The sequence below is a fragment of the Ursus americanus genome, chromosome 17, assembly GCF_024610735.1.
Source record: "Ursus americanus isolate L20-20 chromosome 17, mUrsAme1.1.p, whole genome shotgun sequence".
In the NCBI taxonomy this organism is placed as follows: domain Eukaryota; kingdom Metazoa; phylum Chordata; class Mammalia; order Carnivora; family Ursidae; genus Ursus; species Ursus americanus.
In genome coordinates, this window is record NC_142143.1 from 19,633,207 (window position 1) to 19,653,452 (window position 20,246).

Genomic DNA, 20,246 nt, shown 5'->3' on the forward strand with positions numbered 1-20,246 from the left:
TCATTATCCGCATATGCTACATACCGTATCCCAGTTGTGTCTGCAGAAGCAGAAAATTTTTAATTTTCATGTAGAATTTATCACATGTTCACTATAGATGGCACTTCTTGTGACTTAGTTTTGATAATCTGACAGGGAAAACTCCTCACCCTGTTACCCTTTTTAAGAGCATCATGGCTATTTCCAGCTTATTTTCCATATAAATTCTAGAATCCGCTTGTTAGGATAATATGAAGGCCCATACAGATAGGCCTTTAACCAATGGAATCCAACTTGGGAAGAACTAGTATCTTACGATAACCTGTCCATGAACACGGTTATTTCTCCATTTGTGCAGATTTCTTTTAATGCCTTTTGATAAAGTTTTATAATTATCTCCATAAAAGTACTGCAGATCACTTGTTTTATTCCTAACTTCTACATTCTGTCTTGCTATTTTAAAACATGTCTTAAAAAATATATATATTATCACTAGTGTCACATTTTTTAGACAGTGAAGATACAGTAATATTATGAAAATGTTTTAATTTAAAAAAATACGAGCATGATTATCTTAAACTGTGTAATATACAATCTATGCCAGTTTAACTTAAATAATAAAGCCTGCTGTGATTTCAGACCAGCAGATATACTGAGAAGTTCATGCTTTGGGGTAAACCGAGATACTTTATCAGCAGAGGGAACACATTACTCCACCATTGCTAAGTCTTTCAGGCTGTGGCTCTTTTGTCTCTTGGTCTTATAGCCTGGACGCAGGAACTCTATCTTTCTCTTCTTGGCTTCACTTTTATTTTTGTGTTTCTTCAGCTTTTTCTTGGCAGCAATATCAGGATTAGTTACGAACTGGAAAAAAAAAAATAGAAATTTTATATTACTTTTAAAGTAAATGTTAAACCAATAAAAAAAATCCAATGCAGAAATGGGCCGTTTTGTTCACCTTTAAATATCACACATGCAACACATTCCCATTAAAGAGAATCTGGAGCCCCAAAACTGTAAAGTCCCCACTTCTCAAACACAGCCAGTTCCTCTTTCCTCCCTGGATAAGTGTGACACACGCATGCACACACCCCTGGTTAAAAATATTAAGTCTAATGAACACATCATATTTTCAAACAGCAAACGTACCTCTAAAGCCTTCCTCTTTTTCCGGAGTGCCCTTTTCTCATTAGCCTGTTTCTGTACTGAGGCAAAGGCCAAGGAGAAGCTCTCAAGTCCAACCAGCTTTTTGAGTAATTCTATGATTTCCTGGGATAGATTCTTCAGCAGAGGATCTAATCACACACAGAGTAATAATCAGAGATAGTCACGTAGGAAAGGATACATTTGAACATCTATAAAATCAACAACATGCAAAATTTGAACTCCTGTGGCATTATCACTTTTATTACTTGAATATTAAACACCGATCTAAATCCAGCCTTTACATTTCTGAGATGGGAGAACAGAAGTGTTGGGCATGACACTCCCAGCCACCACTCCTCTGGGATGCACCAAGAAGTCACAGACCATGAAGTCCACTTTCCACTGGAATCCTGGCTCAGAAGACACGAATTTGAGAACCTGACAAAAACGTTTTGGGTTACTTTATTAACCTGCTCAACTCTGCAGACAGGGGAAAGGTAAGTATGTCTCTAGGCCCTAATTCATGGGTCATAGATGTTTAGCTCTGGCCATAACCTTTTTTTGAGAGGGGATCAAAGTCTCTGAGAACCTGACAAAAATCTTTGCTTTCCTACCCTTCCCTGCCTTCTGTCTCCCAAATGCAAATAATTCAGATTTTTATATTCAATTTCAGGAGCTGTTCTAGATTACAGATTTCTTGAAGATGGAGAATAGGGTCTTTTCTGCCATTGAACCCCCAGTGCCTTTTCTGCCATTGAACCCCCAGTGCCTGGGGCTCAATAAATGTTGGGTGATGAGAACCAAAGCAGACCTGGCCTTGACCTCTGCTTTTTCCTCTGAGAGGGAGGAAACTTTCTCAAGGTTGTTAAGACTAAAATAGCTCCTGCTTTGACATTCACTTTGTTTTATTTTAAAATTTAATACCCACTTTACCTCCTCTCTTTCCAGTTCCCAATTTCCTCTTTTCCTATTATCAAAAGAAACCATTTAGGATTGGTGAGGAAAATGTACCAAATGCCCAGACAGGAAAAATGAAAAATAGGAAAAGTAAAAATATTTTAAAAATATTTCACACTTTCAGGGCACCTGGGTGGCTCAGCTGGTTAAGCTGCTGCCTTAAGTGTCTGCCTTCTGCGCAGGTCATGATCTCAGGGTCCTGGAATCAAGCCCTACATGGGGCTTTGTGCTCAGTGGGGAGTCTGCTGCTCCCTCTGCCCCTCATCCCTGCTCATGCTCTCTCAAATAAATAAAATCTTTTAAAAAAATATTTCACACTTTTGCCTTACAAGTCACAATAAGAGAATATCATGACATTTTATTGTTCATTATTGTCCATAGCACCATGAAGTTGAGAACCACTTCAAGTTATAGATTTCTTTGAATATTTAACCTGTGCTTAGGAGTAAAACATTTTTTAGGAGAGAAACATTCACTCTTCAACATAAGAAAGCACATAGTAGGCAGTCAAGTATAACAAACATGCCTTATTTGTTTGGTACCAACTGTTTTGATGCCTAACAAGTTTTCTTAAACTCTGGCAGTGAGGGAGGGAGGACAGAAAGGAAGAAGGAAGCATTCAGGAGAGAAGTGAAGATCCCTAAGGTGCAAGTATTCAGAAGACGGGCTGCAGTTACCCTGGTCCGAGTAGGTGCTGTTCAGTTCTCGGAACAAAGGAGCTATGATCACTGGGAGATACGGCTTCACCTTGTCTATTCCAAGATCCACTGCTACAGCTCCGAGAAATTTAAAGATGCACGTTCTCTGAAAGTACAGATCATTGTTCATATGAAGTATGTTTCTTACTGCAGCCACACAAACAGTTAACTTAAGAAACAAGGTCTCTCTGGGGCAGCTATTATTGCTGCAGTTTTGGGTTAAAAAGTTCCTAGAGACTTGGGAGGATTACTAATACCACTAATCTTTTTAAATGTATTTTTAAAAATGACTACTTAGTCATTCTATACATTCATCGCACCTTTAAGGGGTTTCTAGGTGAATAGGCAGCCTCCAGTTTTGCAATCCGGGACAACTTCTGGATCAACCACAGCAGTGTGGCTGGCCTGCTGCATTCTTCCTGTGCCTCGTTCTCTTCTTTGTCAGAGTCCATCTTCTCATCTGCATAGGACTTGTGTTTTTTTACTTCCTCTCTGGCCACACCATCTTGTAAAGATTCTTGTTCTTCCATGTCTTCCTTTATCTCACCTTGCTTATCCTCAGATTCGGGTTCCAGTAAATATAAGACTTTGGCTACAAATAACAAATTCTTAACGACCTTCAAGGGGGAGGGGAGAGAAAGGGAGGAATTGGGACTTTGATTTTGAAATAAATATAGTTTAGTAAACAGGTATTCTACAATTAGAAAAAAAACATAACTGGGTTTTGTACTATTAAACTGATGATTGTTCCATATTTTGATAATCTTCGGTTCTACTTTATAGTATATCCAAACCCATTTTCATGTAACTCATCTAGTTGGCCTGCTTTAACCCTTCAAGGTCACAAAGAATACTAAAGAAACAATTTCATTCCAGACTATCCATTTACATTTTTAAGAGAGCTTTCATCCCTCCTCCATTAAATCTCTTCATAGAAATAACAGTTTCCATTTATTGAGCAATGCCTTTATACACAGCATTCTCATTCAACTCTAATCCCATCTGATCCAATTAAACAGCCCAGGGACCAATTTTATACTTATAATAATGGACCCATATATTGAGCCCCTAACTCTGATATCCATGAAATCATGTTTATTGTTTATTGTTTATTTACTGACATAGATATTTCACACTAATGATGTGAAGGAGGAAGCCAAGTGGTTTTGGGTTCCTTTACCTTCCTTGATGCTCTTTTGGAGGTGCTTTGTGTCAAAAGTTTCCCCCAAATGAAGGACTCAGAACTCCACACACTGTCCAAACCTAGCCTAGCCATCAAGAATTCATGTCAAGATTAGAATTTCCCTCTGGAACACTGGTCTTCCTGAAGACAGTCACAGTTTTGGATGCCTTTTCCCCTTGTGGCAGCCACTTTACCCTAAGATTACGGCGAACTAAATTCTGTAATTTCTTTCATCCTGGATCAGTATTAGTAAATTCCTTCCTGTCCCAAGTTTCTATGGTTGTATCTGTCAACCTCTGTTAAGACTAGGATTGTGTCAGACCCTACCTGCTACTGCCCTGGCAGGAATTCTCTGGTCTCACTTTGCTATCCACTGAATAGCTTTCCATTCTTTCTCTGGCTCTGCCATATAATGAAGCATGCTATATTTTCATGAAAAAGTGATGGAAGTATCAGGGTTTATGGCATGCTACTTGAGATCACTCTTTGGATACAATGTTCAGTTTCCAGCGTCCCATCACTTAATCTACACTGCTGCTCCATCTTGTCCATTATGACAAGAGTCATGATCACGTGTCTTGCTTATATCCAGATACCACATCTGTGTCGTCATATACCAACCCAACGGCTTTATCAAAGGAGATTTTTAATAAAGGTAACAGTGATCCTATTCAAAAGTAATTTACATTTGTTGCATATTTATAAATGCTTTCCTATCTACATTTTACTTACGTTACATTTTATATGACAATCCATAAAACTTTTTAGTGACTTATGTGCCTTCTGTTAAGGATATACAATTCTCAGACCACACTGTACCATGACCATTACTTTCTCTTCAGCTTCCAGGGGTATGGAAAGGAAATTCAGTAATAGTTTATTACAGGAACAATCACAATCAATCCAGTCAACCAATGCCCTTCAAAGCTTTGGTCACAGTGTGGAATAGATCTTAAAACTGAACATGAAAAGATTAATAAATAGCCTCCCACTGCATCATTTTTATTGGGAATTTCAAATGGAGCCAAGAATAACCCCAACATGAATCCCAGAGCTGATGAGATCTATGCGATAATTGAACATGTATTTCAGTGTATGTCTATTTAATTCCCTAAGCATTCAAATAGGAAAACAAACACAAATACCAAATGTAAGCCTATTCCTAGACTTGGTAGACTAAATCCCTTCTATTAAACCAGAAGGATGACAATACTTACCTGCTCTCCTAGAGATTGATCTAAGTATTTGGAATGCAATTGATGGCAAGAGGCTAGGGAGATACTTTTCATCTGTGAAAAGAAAATGGACATTGGCAGATATAATGGAGGGTATTTCTCATTGTTTTTAAAAACTCCAACTAACTAACCATAATACAACTGAGGTGCTAGATTTTGCTTGAATGACCTGTATAGGTCTGGAGAGGGAAGGTCCATGACCAGAAATTGTGTCACTGTTTCCTTCTACCTGCCCCAAGCACTTCAGCCCCCAAAAATGGGATACTTTCAAGCTCTGGGGAGATATAATCCCTCAGATTATTAGTAGAAAACTTGACAACATTCCAATATTTTTTTCCTTCTTTCCTTCCCTTCCGTCTTCTACTTGTTCAGTATTTATGGAGTTCCCACTATGAGTCATGCATTCTTTTAGGCCCTAGGAAATCAGAGATGGATATAACACGGTCTGTAATATTTTATGAACATGATCTCATTCAGGAGGCAGGACTGATGGTATTGATCTCATTTAAAAAATATTTTCCCATGTTGATAAAGAATTTGAGGGTGGAAAAAAAAAAGAATTTGAACAAATAATAGAGGATGAATATGCTAAATAAGCAGAAGTCTGACTGGGCTGATAGTCTATAATGTATTTCGGAAAACTCTGGCCTCGAGGTTGACCTGTCTGTAGTTCCTCCTGCTCCTATACAATCACACGTGTGACGAGTCAGCTGGTAAAGAGCTGCTCCCAAGGGCCAACCCCAGGACAGTCGCAGGAAGCAGAACGAACATCTCACGGAGATCACAAGGAAGAAAAAGGTTTTAGGGAAACCTTACCTTTTGTTCAAGATCATTTGTTAGGAACCTTATTGCTACAGGTACTGAGAGTTTCTTTTTAGCTTTTTTGGCCTTCTGTCTTCTAATAAGTTCCTCTGGTTGGCAAGAGGCAAAGAGTAATCCAAAAATCTGGGCTGCAGTGAGCCACACCCAGCTGTGTGGATGTCTCAGGTGACAGTGCACATAACCTAAGGGAACCAAAATGCATTTTCAGAGGTCTCAACTTTCCTGACTCTTTGGTGGTAAATATGATTAGTGTAGGCATTCATTATCTATTATGTGCTTGGATTTAGGAACCAAAGATGGACAAAATAGTCCCTGCTTCCCAGAAGCTCTCAAGGAGCTAGGGAGAAGTGAGGTGGTGAAACACTGGAAACAACTAGAAAACCAACTCTAACATGGTGAATGACAAAAGAGGTATAAGTAAGCCTAGAAACAGAATTAGTTTCAGGTTCAGGGGAGATAAGGTGGCTGTAACATTTACAATTTCTAAATTAAGTTTGTTTCTAATAATTCTTGAAATCAGTGGAAAGTTATTTCTTGAGGCTTTCTGTGTGCCAGGCACAGGGCTAAGTGTGTTACATATAGTATCTTGTTTAGACCTCACAACAGTTCTGTGACATGAGACCTGTCAGTTCCATTTTACAGATGAAGAAAGGTTTCAGACGGGCTAGCTGAGGTGCCAAACTGTAAAAGGCAAAACCAGGCCTGGGCCCAGCTTCATCTGGCCCCAAAGCCTATACTCCTGTTACACGGCCACTGTGAAAAGCCTTGTGGGTTTTAGGGAACAGGAGTAAAATTCTGGATGAGCCATGTCATAGCTGAGTTTTAGTCTGTGCTGGTTTATTTCATAAACAGGGTTTTACTTTTGTTCTCTGTGTACTCTATTTTGTAACAATCTGGCCATGCCTCAGTGAAGTCATACCAGAGTGGGCCATATAGTAACTTAGTAACTGTATGATTTCTCATAGGCCCATGAGTTCTCTTAAAACAGGTGGGTAACTTAAAGCATTCATTCCCATGTCTATTTCCTACAGAATAATCAAAATTGAGTATGTTAAATTAAAAATTCTAGGATCTTACTTTTTAAAGAGTGATATATAATAACTTAAATGTCCCATAGAAGTTAAATGGTTTACAAAATTATGGCACATTTGCATGGTGGACTATTTATAGCTATTTTAAAAAACCATGTACTAAGTATGTTTTGGTACAATAATATTCTTATTTAGGTACAAACAAGATAATGAAATGTATTACTTGTGAAGTCAAAAATATAGATTACTTTTCTTAGAAGCATTTTCACTGTAATCATAATTTGAAACGGCCTTTAAAATCTTTTTCTCATGGACTTTTTCCCTGACATTATATACTTTTAAGGACTCATATTCTAATTTCCCAAATCTTTTTTCAATAATTCTATCACAACTAATGTGTTTGTTTTTAGATTTAAATAAAAAGGCAACACTTACTCCAGATTTTATTCAACGTCTCAGAGGGCTTGGTAAACTGAATAATATTACATTCCTTGATGAGTTTACTAATCAATGTAAGAAAACTAAACAGAAGGCGATCTGCAGCTTTTTCTTCAGTCTCTTCCATGATCTAAAAACAGGATGGATGTAAATCAATTAAGACAAGTTCAAAGTCTCTGATGGATGTTTTTACTCCAGCATGTAAATCTGTACCAGGGTTTCTCAACATCAACTGACATTTTGGGTCAGATAATTCTCTGTTGTGGGGAGCTGCCCTGTGCACTCTGGAATGATCCGCAGCATTCCTGGCCTCTGCCCACTAGATGCTAGCAGCACCCTGCACCCTCCAGTTGTGACAAACAGAAAAATGTCTCCAGATGTTGCTAAATGTCCACAGCGGGTGGTGGTGGACTGGCAAAATCACCCCGCGGGGAGATTAAGATCTTCATATACTATGGAAGATAACTTACTTTAAATCTCATTTAAAAAAAAAGATCCAATTACACAATTCTTTTTTTCCCCCCCAACTACACTAAATTCTTGCTTTCATTAATAAACATTTTTTTGAGCACAAATAATATTTAATCTATTAGCTAAGCCACCTTAAGTAAAACTACAAAAATAAGCAAAAGTTTTATCCTCTGGCAAATTACTTACATCTTCAAAGTTTTGGGGATCAATTTCCTTTTCAATCACAGGAAGAATAGTTCCTAGTCTTCTCTCAAAAGAGACTCCTTCACTTTCCACAAACAAGCCACAGATGAGGGCAGCCAGTTGTCTATTTAAGCTCTACCAAAAATAAACCACCAGAAGACAATGTTAACACAACTTGGGAGGCCATTCCCAAAATCGTAAAATGAAGGTGGGCATGACTCTATCCTCAATATTTCTTTATGATGCCAGAAATCAATAGAATATGCGTCTTTGGTGGCTAACATGAAAAATATGGAGAAATCTTCATACCCAAGAATAACATTTAAAAAAAAATGGAACTCATCATTACCCACAAATACTTTTTTCCCCATTTTAAATAAAAAGAAAATGGTGAGTACCAAATAATGTACAGAACTGTTGAATCAATATGTTGTATATCTGAAACTAATATAACATTGTATGCCAATTATACTTCAAAAATAAAAAATTTTTAATAAAAAAAATTGAAATAAATTTCATTCAGTACCCCATCCCCCATTCTGACTTTAAAACTTAAAGCCAGTATTAAGATATGACACATGTTGTTTACATTCCACAAACAAGGGCCACTGATGATGGTGGTAGAGTCAGCACTGAGATACAATCATTGACAAAAATTACATTTCATTAGCTGAATGAGCAAAACTGAAAACAAAGATATTCATCAGTGGGGACTGGTTAAGTACATAAATGATACATTCATGTAGCAGTGTAATTGGCTGACAATCACGTAGTGGGACTACATATGTATTCTTATTTAAAGTGAACACAAAAAACTAAGACTTTTCATTGAAATATGACTAAAAGCAACCCTAACCTTTTTTGCTCCAAACCAGGTGGTAACCATATCAAAGAGCCAATCTTTTTTCTCAAGGTTGATTTTACTGAGTAAGGATTTGATTGTCATGGATGCCATCTTTTTGCACATGGCAGAGTCATCATTCACCATCATTAGACATAGAGGAATAAAGAACATTCCGCAGTTCTCATGGAGCAGTCCCTAAAAGAAAACAGGCAAATATGAGCACCGTCAGACTGGAATTCTCACAGGTGCCCGTAGAGGAGGACTGTGGCTCCCAGGGCTCAAGGGGAATGCAGCTACAGTTTGTGATTCAAGGTACCTGAGGGAATGTGTCAAAGAGATAGGAGATCATTTCCAAAGCAGACTCTCTCCCGGTCTCATGTTCGTAACTAGGGCAAGAAGATTGGATAGACTTATTAGTATCTTTTAAATTTACCAATAATTGTTTTTTAAAATTTAAACATTGTTTTAAGGTGTTTATTTCTTAAAAAGCGGAAAAAAAGTCCATTTGCCCAATTTTAATGCTTGTCTATATCTGTCATGCTACCATGTAGCTTTAATGAGATTCTTTACCATTCTCAAGTAGACTCGAATGAAAATCAATGCTCAGACTGAATTTGAAAAGCAATCTACAGAACCATCACACGAAGCCATGCAAACTGTTTGATAATCAAGTCAATGATTCCTATGATAACACCTTAGAGAAGGTGCCATTAGGTATAGGTTTTGTCATTTTTAAGACAGTTGCCACATTAAAACAGAGGATACTAACCCTCTGCCCCTGTGTAGTTTATGGCTTAAACTTACTTCAGTTGAGCAAGCATGAATTCCAAGTTTGGTCTCAATTTGTCACCCAGGGGATAGTCAAGAATATATTTCAGAAAAACCTAGGAACAGAAGTCACACAGATGATTATTTGGGTCCTGTCTCTCCAGGATTCCTGCATCCTAACCTGCTTTCTGAGACACCCTGGTAAGTTATAAAGACCTTTCAGATGAGTAATCAAACAGGCAAAGCCTGCCTTCTGAGTCAGCGATGCACTTTCCTTTCTCCTCTGACCACTTACACAGGTCCTGCCCCACATGCCTGATTAAGAGTTCAGTCCTGGCCTAACGCCGGCATGGTTGTTTGGGCTCCAAATCTAAGCTCACATGCAGGAAGCTCCTCTCTTCCATAGGGGGTGTGCTGTGGTGGACTCAGTATGAACTGTGGTTCAACCCTGTATTTTCCCGAATGACAATGGTGATAATATAAATACTGATAATAGTAACTATTTCATTTATTAAATATATTCTATATGCCAAGCACTATACTAAGTGTTTCCTAGTTAACTGTCATCACTCCCTTGGAAGGTAGGGGGTATTAACCCCATTTTACAGATGAAGAGAATGACGTTGGCAGAGACAGGTAAGTTAACTTGCTCAGTTGTCAACGCCAGAATTCTGTGCCTAGTCTATCTGCATCCAAAGGCTCTGTTTTCAAGCCATTATACTAGTCAGCCTCCTTCACCAATAAACTGAAAAGCTAAGGCACATCATTATACTTTTTAAGGCCTGTTTTTTCCCAGCCATAAAATGGGGGTATTACTTCTTCTGAAGGGTAACTACAAATAGAAGTCATGTATGTAAAATTCTGGGCTCACAGCTAGTGCTTAACAAATCATAGTTGGCCCTCCTTCTTCCTAACAACACTCCAGGAGACTTTTACTAGAGACCTGCTTCCTCCCTTTCCAACGTAGCCTCCTCAGCAGCCCACAGCTTCCTTCAACCCGAGTTCGTATTTCCAGTTCAGACCCTTCTACCTCCTGGAGGTGATATGCACTCGTACAATCACGGATGAACAAATGTATAAATACAAATCTGCTCACGTCACTCTCCTCCCTTGATTTCAATAGCTTTCTGCTATTAGAATAAAGCTTTAAGATCTTTAAAAAGACTGTAAGATCTTGCCTGACCTGGCTCCTTCCCTATCTTCGTTTAGCTCCTCCGAAAAGCGAGACCCTTACCGACATCGAGGTTTACCTTCTTCAGGCACTGGCTCCCCCCTTCACCTGGAAAGCTAAGCGTTATTCTTCCTTCACATTTTGGCTTACAAGCCAATCCTCAGGGAAGCCCTCCCTGACTCTAAAGCTAGGGCAGTCCTCAACCTGATCATATGCTCTTCCATATTTTCTCAACTCTAAGAAGCACAGTTTTTAACACCTCTGAAATTAGGCTATGTCTTAAAATTGATGGCATCCTACCACCATGTCATAGATTTTTTTTTTCTTTCTTTGAGGTATATAAATAGTGGTGTGTCTTGTAAAAGATGAAATACGACAGCGCCTTCCCCCCTCCTGGCACTTAGGATGGTCTGTAATTAAAGAGCTGTAGAATTTTTGCTTTGTGCCTGTCTACTGTAAAAATGTCATTGATAGGGACTGTAAAAGTTCTGTTGACTGCTTTTCCAGCAGCACCTGGTACAGAGTGATCTGCACATCAGCTGATGACTGACCGATGGATGGCACCTTCAGTGCAGGCTACTCTGCGGAAGGAAAGCATCTTCACCCATCTGAAACATTCCACGTGTCATGGGCTGTACGCCAAGTGCTCTTTGTTAACTGAAAATGCCCCTAAGACAAAGCAGAGCTGCTTCTCACAGCTGGTAAGTAAACGGGTTCCTGAGTCTTAGAATAAAGCAACAACGGGACACAAAATCATCTTCAGAATTCAGCCAATGCTGACATGTCTGTATCTAAAAACCGAACTGAGAAGACCCAACCCTTGCTGTGGGAATAAGGTCTCTCTACAGACCTGTCTGCACTGGACTCTGACAGGTTCACTTTGCGCGGAAATCGCCAACTTGGATACTTTCCGCATGACATCATCGATTTCCGGGACCAACAACTTTCTTGATAAAATGGCCTAAGATACAAAAGGAAAAGACATCTCATTTCATGTTCTACTGCAGATGGATGTCAGCTGACCTGATGTTAAAGCAGTCGTAGGCGACTTCAAAAACAATGAAAGAAATCTCCAAAAGAAAAAGAACATATTTAAAAATGTTTAAAATGGTAAATTTTAGGATGGTAAATGATAAATTTTATATAATATATATATATATATATATATATAACAATTAAGAAAAAAAAGGAAAAAACCCAATGACCAATACAACAAATACAAGCATGGTATTTTTTTACCTATATTTATTTCCTATATTTTTACAGAAGTCTCTGAAAGTGTTAATAGAGTTCATGTTCAAACATCTTAATAAGTAGATATATTAGCTTACAAATAATCCACCAAAATCATAACAATGTTTATAAATTAACTTTGGAAATCTACAGCTAGTCAAAACACCATGTTCCACATTATTCTGAGTATCTAACCTGAGACTCAAACTGTAAAAATCCAACATTGTGGTGACACCGTACCTTCAGAAGACCAAATGCAGTGGCCTGTCTTGAAGTATCATAAATGTCTTCCTCAGCATATGCTAGTAGAACTTGAAGCTGCTTTTCAGTTATCTGGTAAGACTTCACTTTCTTCACAAGTATGGTCACACACTGCGAATTACAATAGTGACGTTAACAGCCAGGACATCCTACAAATGAAGATCCACCGAAATGGTATGGACTTAATACAACATCAGTGCTTTTTTACACAGGCCTTAGCAAAGTAATCTGGAAAAAATTTTGACCAAGACCACAAAGGACTATGGGGAAAAATATAACTTTTATGTTAATTCTGGTCCTGGCTTTTTTTTTTTTTTTTTTTAAAGATTTTATTTATTTATTTGACAGAGAGACAGCCAGCGAGAGAGGGAACACCAGCAGGGGGGGTGGGAGGGGAAGAAGCAGGCTCCCAGCAGAGCAGGGAACCTGATGCGGGGCTCAATCCCAGGACCGTGGGATCATGACCTGAGCCAAAGGCAGCCGCTTAACGACTGAGCCACCAGGCGCCCCTGGTCGTGGCTATTTTAAGTACAACTGAAAACACCTCACCTTGAAACAATTTACCACTAGGTGGAAGTTCTGGCCTCTGGCAGCCCCAAGTTTTGCATAGTCCTTCAGCAAAAGGAAAAGGTGTTTGGTCAGCGGTTCTGCTTTTGTTTCTATGGAAGGCAGAGGGAACCTCAAGACCCAGATCAGGCATTGTAAAGCGCCTGTGATCACCTGAAAGACAAAAACAACACCAATCAACTTATGTAGTGTCCAAACCCAATAACTCAGCACCCGAGGCCGTGCAGACTCTAAACGCAATCAAGTTGAAAAAGTTGAATACTCTGCCCAGCCCAGTCTGGAAGAACTATACCAAAAGTTTAAGATAGGGAGGTTTCCTATTCCCTATGGTAGAACTTCCTGCTTCTCCATGGCAAGTCAAGAAATACTGCAAGCAAATAAGAAAAAGGGGTCACTGTAATCTTAACCTGTATAAGTAAATGACTGGGTGGGCTGGCCAATTTTAGCACGTTTTGTGTGTGGAAAAATACATTATAAATGACTTCTATTTTCTAGAATGGTACTTTAATCCATTCTAAGCGTATGTATATAAGGCATTCTAAATATTAGAAATACAAAGATAGAGAACACCATCCCCCTATTTTCTTTCTTTTAAGATTTTTTATTTTATTAAGAAGGCTCCATGCCCAGTGTGGGGCTTAAACTCACAACCCTGAGATCAAGAGTTGCATGCTCTACCAGCCGAGACAGGCGCCCCACACCATCCCTCTATTTAAGGAGCAGACAGCTGGCTCAGAAATTAAGCATGGGAACAATACACTATAGAATTTAATAGTTAAGTGCTGCCAAAAGATATGAAAAACATATGCTGAGACCGAGCGATTACATGAGAACCCCTGAACCTCTGGGCTAAGTCTAAGAGATGCTGAGATCAGCCAGTGCACCTAGCTCAGCTCTACCCCAAAAGACCCACGCTGCTCTGGTTGCTGTATGGTTTTCTTGGGCTAGATTAGATGAAGACAGAGGAAAGGCCTTGAGAGTCAAAGGCCAGGGCTCAGATCCCAGCTCTGCAGTTTATTACCTACTTAACTACAGAGACGTTACTTGACCTCCTGGCACCTTCGCTGTAAGAGAGGCAATCGGGAAATGGAGACGTGTAGGCTCTGGAGTCTGACACACTGGGGCTCATATACTGGATCTGTGATCTGGGCCAAGTCACTTAGCCCAAGGCCTAGTTTTCTCATCAATAAAACAGAACCACTAATAATATGTGCCTCATGGGTCGTCATGAGGATTCATACCAGTGGGGGGTAGTTGTATCAAGGATGATGAAGAGGATTAATGCTGACATGGGGACCCCACAACTCACCCTCATGACACGATGGTGAGGATCAAATGAAATAAGTAATGTACGTTCCAGGGCTTGTAAAACTGTTAAAGGCTATCCAAATATAAGGGATTATTCCATTGGAAAGCAATGTAATACAGGGAACAGAGGTAGTTTATAATATCATAAAGCCACTTAAAAACTCAATCATCTTGTGAAGCACAAGCCTCGAAGTTCTGGATATTGTGCACAACACGGCTCTTGTGAAGGAACAGAACTCACCTTTACATCCATGGAAACCAGGCAGTCTATGAGGAGAGAGACAAAAGGATCCAACATTTCCAGAACAGTCTCACTTGAAGACTTGATCTTGGAAGTCTTCAGACTCAGATGTAGCAGCTAAAAGATTCAAAACAATATTTCACAACAGTTGCCCATAAAGACCAAATGAGTTAGGTGAAGGTGAAATGATTTTAAGAGACAAGCATGAAATATGTTAAGATGCTTCTGTCTGATGTGACAAAAATGGAAGGAATGGGAGACTCTCACAAGTGAAGAAAGTGGGAGCTCAGGGTGCAGCTGAGATGCCACCTTCATTTGCCAAGTGATTACTCAGCATTTGCTTTGATTCAGGTGCTGGCTCCGCGCACAGGACACAGCAGTGATCACGATGAACACGGTCCTGCAAGACGGACCTCAGCCAGGCAGGCAGACTAGCAACTAACGAACTGTAAACGCAGTGTGCTTTGAGACTCTGTGGGGACCCAGGCAAAGGAAGGAGCAGCTGGTGAGGTCCTGGAGTGGGACGAGTGTGGGGACTAGAGAACTGAGGCCAGTGGGGCTGGGATGTGTTAGAATGGTACAACTGGAGGCTAGGCCCTCGGAGCCCAGACGAAGGACTGGGCTCTTAGGAAAAACAGGAGCCAGTGAAGGGTTTTAAAAAAGAAATAAAGGATCCAATTTTTGTTTTTAGAAGCTCACATCTTTTTAAAAAAAAATTCAAAATCAATTTAGAGATGCCCATGGAAAACAACAGCGGACCCATAATAAATGTCAGAGGTCAGAATCTTCATTCTGAGACAGGTACATCATCGAAATAAGCACTGGAAGAGAGAAATGGGAAATGGACCAATTCACCTTTAAAAAAATCCCATAATTTATTTATGGTAAGGCATTTACAGTGGAAATGAGCAATACTGGAAATTCAGCAGAGGATTAAAAGGCGCACTCACTGTGGGTAGCAAATCGCACTTTAAGGTTAATTCTTACCCGAAGCCCGGACTCAATAAATATGTGCATGTTGGTTTTCCTGCTCACAACAGCTTTCTGCCCACCTCGAACTGGCGTTGGGGGGAGCAGAAGACAGCTCTCGGGTGGGAGACGTGGATCTTGTGCAGGGGCTGCTGGATTTCTGTCAGTCACAAGGGAAGAACAGGGAGAAGAACACTGTATGCTGTATTCCAGGCAGTCACTGTGGCCCTGTCTGGCGATGCAGCCCAGCGCTAAGGCATGTGCTGTTCGCTGTGGGCATTTTGTCTCCTTTGACCATGAGAACCACAGAGATTCTCAGGCTGTTTATCAAAGTGGTAGAACAACCCCAGAAAGAGATATCAGACTGGTGAACACACAGTTAAGATGGATAGTAAGGGGACACTCCATTTGAATTTTGAAAACATATGCCAAGGAGTTTCTTTCAGAACCCAGAAGCAAAATTCAAAGGAAGTTATTTTAAAAGCTTTTAAGTTTCAAATATCTGTTTAATCAGAGCAAAAGGTATATATTTAAAATATATCCTAACTTTGATTCAATAAATAAAACAAAAATGGTCTCAGAGAAATACCAAAACACCTGGCTGCTGTCACAGCTAACTCATTCATTTATCGAAAAAATAATCTCCAGGTGAAATTTATCACTTGGAAGGACGTTAGCCCAAACACCAGAAAGTAGTACCATCTTATATATATACATACACACACACTACTAAGGTAAATTATTAAATTAATCAACTTATGAGTAAATAAGAACTGAATGGCTTATCAGAAGCAAGCACCTAAGGATAGGTTTTGGGTTTTTTGTTTTTTCTTTCAAACTTACTTTTCTTTTTCTGTTAACAGGGGGAGATTTTCACTGACCAAACCATAACTGAGCAATAGAACGGATTCTGCCGTCATTTCCTGATTTACAATTAATCCTGCTATGATGCGGCGCAAGGTTTCGTGAACTTTCCGGGCCAGTTTTAAACTTGTGGTGTTTTGTAAGATCTAAAGGCAAACATAAATATCACGCTGAGGTAACACAGGACTGCATTTTCATTTGTTGTAATGGTGGTTTTTAAATTATATATTTGCTTTTTAATATATGTTTGGTTTTGTTTTCTAATTTAAAAAGAAACATTCTTAATAAAATTTCAAACAGAGTATACATAGTATTATCTACACATAACCTCAATCCCAGAGACAACCACTATCACCAGCAAGTGTGCTCTGGATATCTCGTACTCCCTCTTGTGCTCTCTGGTGGTGAGACCTCAGGGCTCAGGGCTGGAGATACGATGTGACACTTGGAAGATGTCAACCCTCCAAGTGCGTTACAGGCAAGCACACACACATACACGACAGTAACAAAATGTAGTCACTACTCATCTGAAACCACGCTAATAAAGTGCTGTGATGGCCAAGCCTCAGGGTGTGATATTAGTCATTGGGCCAAATCAGAGGAACTTAATGGGAATCCAGGACCATCAACCCCAACACAAGCCTCAGCACTTTATAGCTATTCCTTTGCATAGGACATGGTGTTAATAACTTTCATTACCTTGGACGGACTTGATATACATGGAAAATTCATGTGCTCTGTTGACTCTTTTTCAGCCTCAAAACCTATCTAACATTCTTAGGTTTAGATAAGATGAGTGCACTGTAGGAACAATACAGAGTTAATCTAACAACAAAACCTTTGGAATTAACATTTGGTTAATTCATGTTATTAAATAGTGCTGGTCTTAGTACATAAAATTGTAATAAAAGGAATTATTAACGTTTATTGAATTTTCACCCCTGCATTAGGCACAGAGAACATTATGAAGGTAAGTAAACTACAGTCTCTGCCCAACAGGAGGCAGAATGAAAACAGTGCAGAGAATGTGAGCTTTGGAACAGAAAGATCTACCACTAAATCCTTACTTTCTTCCTTAGCCACTTTTCTACCTTTCTGAACGTGCATTTTCTTATTTGTTAGATCGAAGTACCACTGATCTCAAACTGATTGTGCGGATTAGAAGTGATAATGAAACAATGCTTAGAACATAATACATGTTCAACAAATGCCACTTGGCAATCTGACTCCACAAAAGGTACGTTCTTAGCTGCTGACTTGACCCAGCTATAAAATTCACCTGCATTTCAATTATTTTGTTTCTGTATCACATGGTTTACATCCAGGACTCTGGTTCTTGGTTTAGAATGCCCAACTAGGGCTGCCAGCTAGTGGCTATATGGCACAGGTGCCCTTAGCACCAAAGGAAATCCTGGGAGTCAAGTGGAGCACTTAGGTTTATCCTGCATGGTGGCTCTTTCCAAGAACTCATGATATTGTAACATGAGGATCTCCTGTATTGCATTCAAGTCCTTACCTCTTTTAATGGAAGGATAAGTTTTGTAACCTGATCTTTCCCTACAAACTTGCCCAGGATTTCATAAGAATCATAACTCTTGCTTCTTCGTGCCTCCATAACTTTGGAGAGGATCTGCTTCACTTCCTTCTCTTCAGCAATGGCACCAAACAACTCATGGTTAAAAATCTTTGAGAGAAAAAAGCCAAATGGCAATTATATGCAATCAGCAAAATATGTCAACATAAGCAGTCTCTGATACACCCAGATCAAGGGAAAGCAAGTCAGACAGAACTGAAATTAGATGGTAGGAATTCCTATTAGATTCCACTTTTTCAAGGTAGTTCAGGGACCAATTACTGAAAGGCAAGCAAATACAGAAACACCGAAAGGTTTTTTCTAAGGGGAAATGAAAGAAGAATACTATACATATTTACATATACAATTATAGAATACATAGACAGGTACTTCTTCTTTGATATTACCAAAGAGTAGCTTAATTTCTCTTTAAAAACTCTTATGATATTTGCAACTTAATTATCAAAACTGATGTATTTAATTCAAAATGTTTAAGTGTCTACATTTTTTTTTTTTATGAACAAAGGCTGTGTGGCAAATTTAGTCTCTTCTTAATCCCACCCCCAAATTACCACATTATCCAATTTTAAGTTTATTGTTATTAATTTTTCATTATTCTATTTTTCATTATTATGGGTAAAGCTTTATACTTTTATATAAACCCCAGACTAAATGTATCTTTGATTATTCCTTTAAAACAGATTCTTCGAAGTAGTTGAAATTTTTGCTTATTTTAAAGCTCTTGATACACAACATCAGCTTTCTTTCCAGAAAGGTTATACCAAAACTCATGACCTAAAGGGATGGCAGAGTGCCCATCTCATGTCACTTGATCAGCTTTTTAAACTCTGCTAATCTAAGAGATAAGACAGTATATTATTTTCATTTCTATAGGCTGTAATTATTTCTTAATTTGTGAACTGATTTTCTGTGTCTTTTGCCTAATTAAAAAAAACAAAAAAAACAGTGCAACTCCCTTTTCCTAAAACTTACCTCAATCATTATATCTAAGCAAGAGTCCAAATCCCCAACTTGCAGCTTGTTGGTGAGGCCTTGCAGCAACATGTAAACAGTGAAAGTTAGCACATGGACCTAAAATGAAATGCACAGTAACAATATGAATGGTGAAGAATCCCACACTAGGAAAAAAATAAGATCTAAGAAGTACTGCAGAGAGCACTCAGAGTAATATCCGTCATTACTGTAGGGAGAAACTTTGACAAATATCACCATGTAAAAGACTAACCAAATGATCACTTTATACAAAAGACGCTCAGAAACACATTACTATGCTTGGGATCTATTACTGTGACTAAACCAGGCCACTGATTTATAAAGAAAGGCACAAGAGCCGTGAACTTTAAAAACCAACCTGTGCATTAAGGAGCTTGCCAATGTTAAATACAATCAAAGCTGTTCTGAAGGAAACAGACAAATTTTTGCCCTTAATAGTAACCATAGCTAACATTCCTAAGAGCTTACTATGGGCTATTAATACCATTGTATTAATACCTCATACATGTATTAAATCATTTAATCCTCACTCACTCTATCTATGGTGTACGTGCTATATTATCAGCACTTTTCAGATGAGGACGCTGAGGCACAGAGAGATCAAGTAACTTGCCACAGGCTGCATGGGTAGGCAGTGGTACAGTCAGGATTTGAAACCATATGGACTGGTGCCAGAGCCCCTGCTCTGTATCACGATTCTATGTTGCCTCTCAAGCTTTCTGCATTCTTTATGCTGCTTCTAATGCTATAAAATTATCACAGTGAACATCAGATAATGATCACAGGCTAAGGAAACATAATTGGTTGTCAGTACCTAATTGGTTATCAATATATAGACTGGATTTGATTTTTTAAGTAATCTCTACACCCAACGTGGGGCTCAAACTCAACTCCAAGATCAAAAGTTGCATGCCCTACTGACTGAGACAGCCAGGCACCCCTCGACTGGATTCTAAAGGCACAATTTTGTATGTATCTACTGGAGATCTTTATGTACTTTTATATACTTAAAATGTTTGCTGTGGGCTTTATACTTAAAAGTCCTTTGGGGGGGGGAGGATGAAGAATGACATTTGAGGAATATAGTTTTGATAGTGTTAACACTATAAACCGTATTAACACTAAAACCCAAACTAGTTGTTCTTTCATCCCTATTTTAATTAACAAATCATGGAATGGACTTAAAGAACAGGTGGTCAGAGAAAAAAGGGCTACTCATTTAAATATCTCAGGTGCTCCATTAAAATATGAATGAATCCAAAAGATGGAGATATACTGTATTTATCCTTC

The 20,246-nt window shown here is 38.9% G+C and overlaps 1 protein-coding gene and 1 long non-coding RNA gene across 3 annotated transcripts in view; one reads left to right on the forward strand and one right to left on the reverse strand.

Annotated features, from left to right (window-relative positions):
- Positions 1–508: 508 nt before the first annotated feature.
- The window catches only part of UTP20 (UTP20 small subunit processome component), a 91,431-nt gene continuing 71,693 nt past the window's right edge, over positions 509–20,246 (reverse strand). For both annotated transcript variants that reach the window (XM_045779984.2, XM_045779983.2), the window contains exons 44-62: positions 18,936–19,034; positions 17,886–18,053; positions 16,349–16,515; positions 15,524–15,665; positions 14,537–14,653; positions 12,970–13,140; positions 12,400–12,531; positions 11,777–11,887; positions 9,792–9,871; positions 9,304–9,373; positions 9,000–9,182; positions 8,147–8,278; positions 7,487–7,619; positions 6,015–6,202; positions 5,181–5,252; positions 3,101–3,397; positions 2,760–2,886; positions 1,129–1,274; positions 509–843 (exon numbers count right to left, since the gene is read on the reverse strand). In XM_045779984.2, coding sequence (XP_045635940.2) covers positions 688–843; positions 1,129–1,274; positions 2,760–2,886; positions 3,101–3,397; positions 5,181–5,252; positions 6,015–6,202; positions 7,487–7,619; positions 8,147–8,278; positions 9,000–9,182; positions 9,304–9,373; positions 9,792–9,871; positions 11,777–11,887; positions 12,400–12,531; positions 12,970–13,140; positions 14,537–14,653; positions 15,524–15,665; positions 16,349–16,515; positions 17,886–18,053; positions 18,936–19,034 — 2,691 coding nt within the window. In that variant the 3' untranslated portion in view covers positions 509–687. The remainder of the gene's footprint in view (positions 844–1,128; positions 1,275–2,759; positions 2,887–3,100; positions 3,398–5,180; positions 5,253–6,014; positions 6,203–7,486; positions 7,620–8,146; positions 8,279–8,999; positions 9,183–9,303; positions 9,374–9,791; positions 9,872–11,776; positions 11,888–12,399; positions 12,532–12,969; positions 13,141–14,536; positions 14,654–15,523; positions 15,666–16,348; positions 16,516–17,885; positions 18,054–18,935; positions 19,035–20,246) is intronic.
- LOC123780832 (uncharacterized) overlaps positions 16,515–20,246 on the forward strand; it is a 39,721-nt gene continuing 35,989 nt past the window's right edge. Inside the window, exon 1 of the long non-coding RNA XR_006776530.2 lies at positions 16,515–17,606. This is a non-coding gene — a long non-coding RNA (uncharacterized LOC123780832). The remainder of the gene's footprint in view (positions 17,607–20,246) is intronic.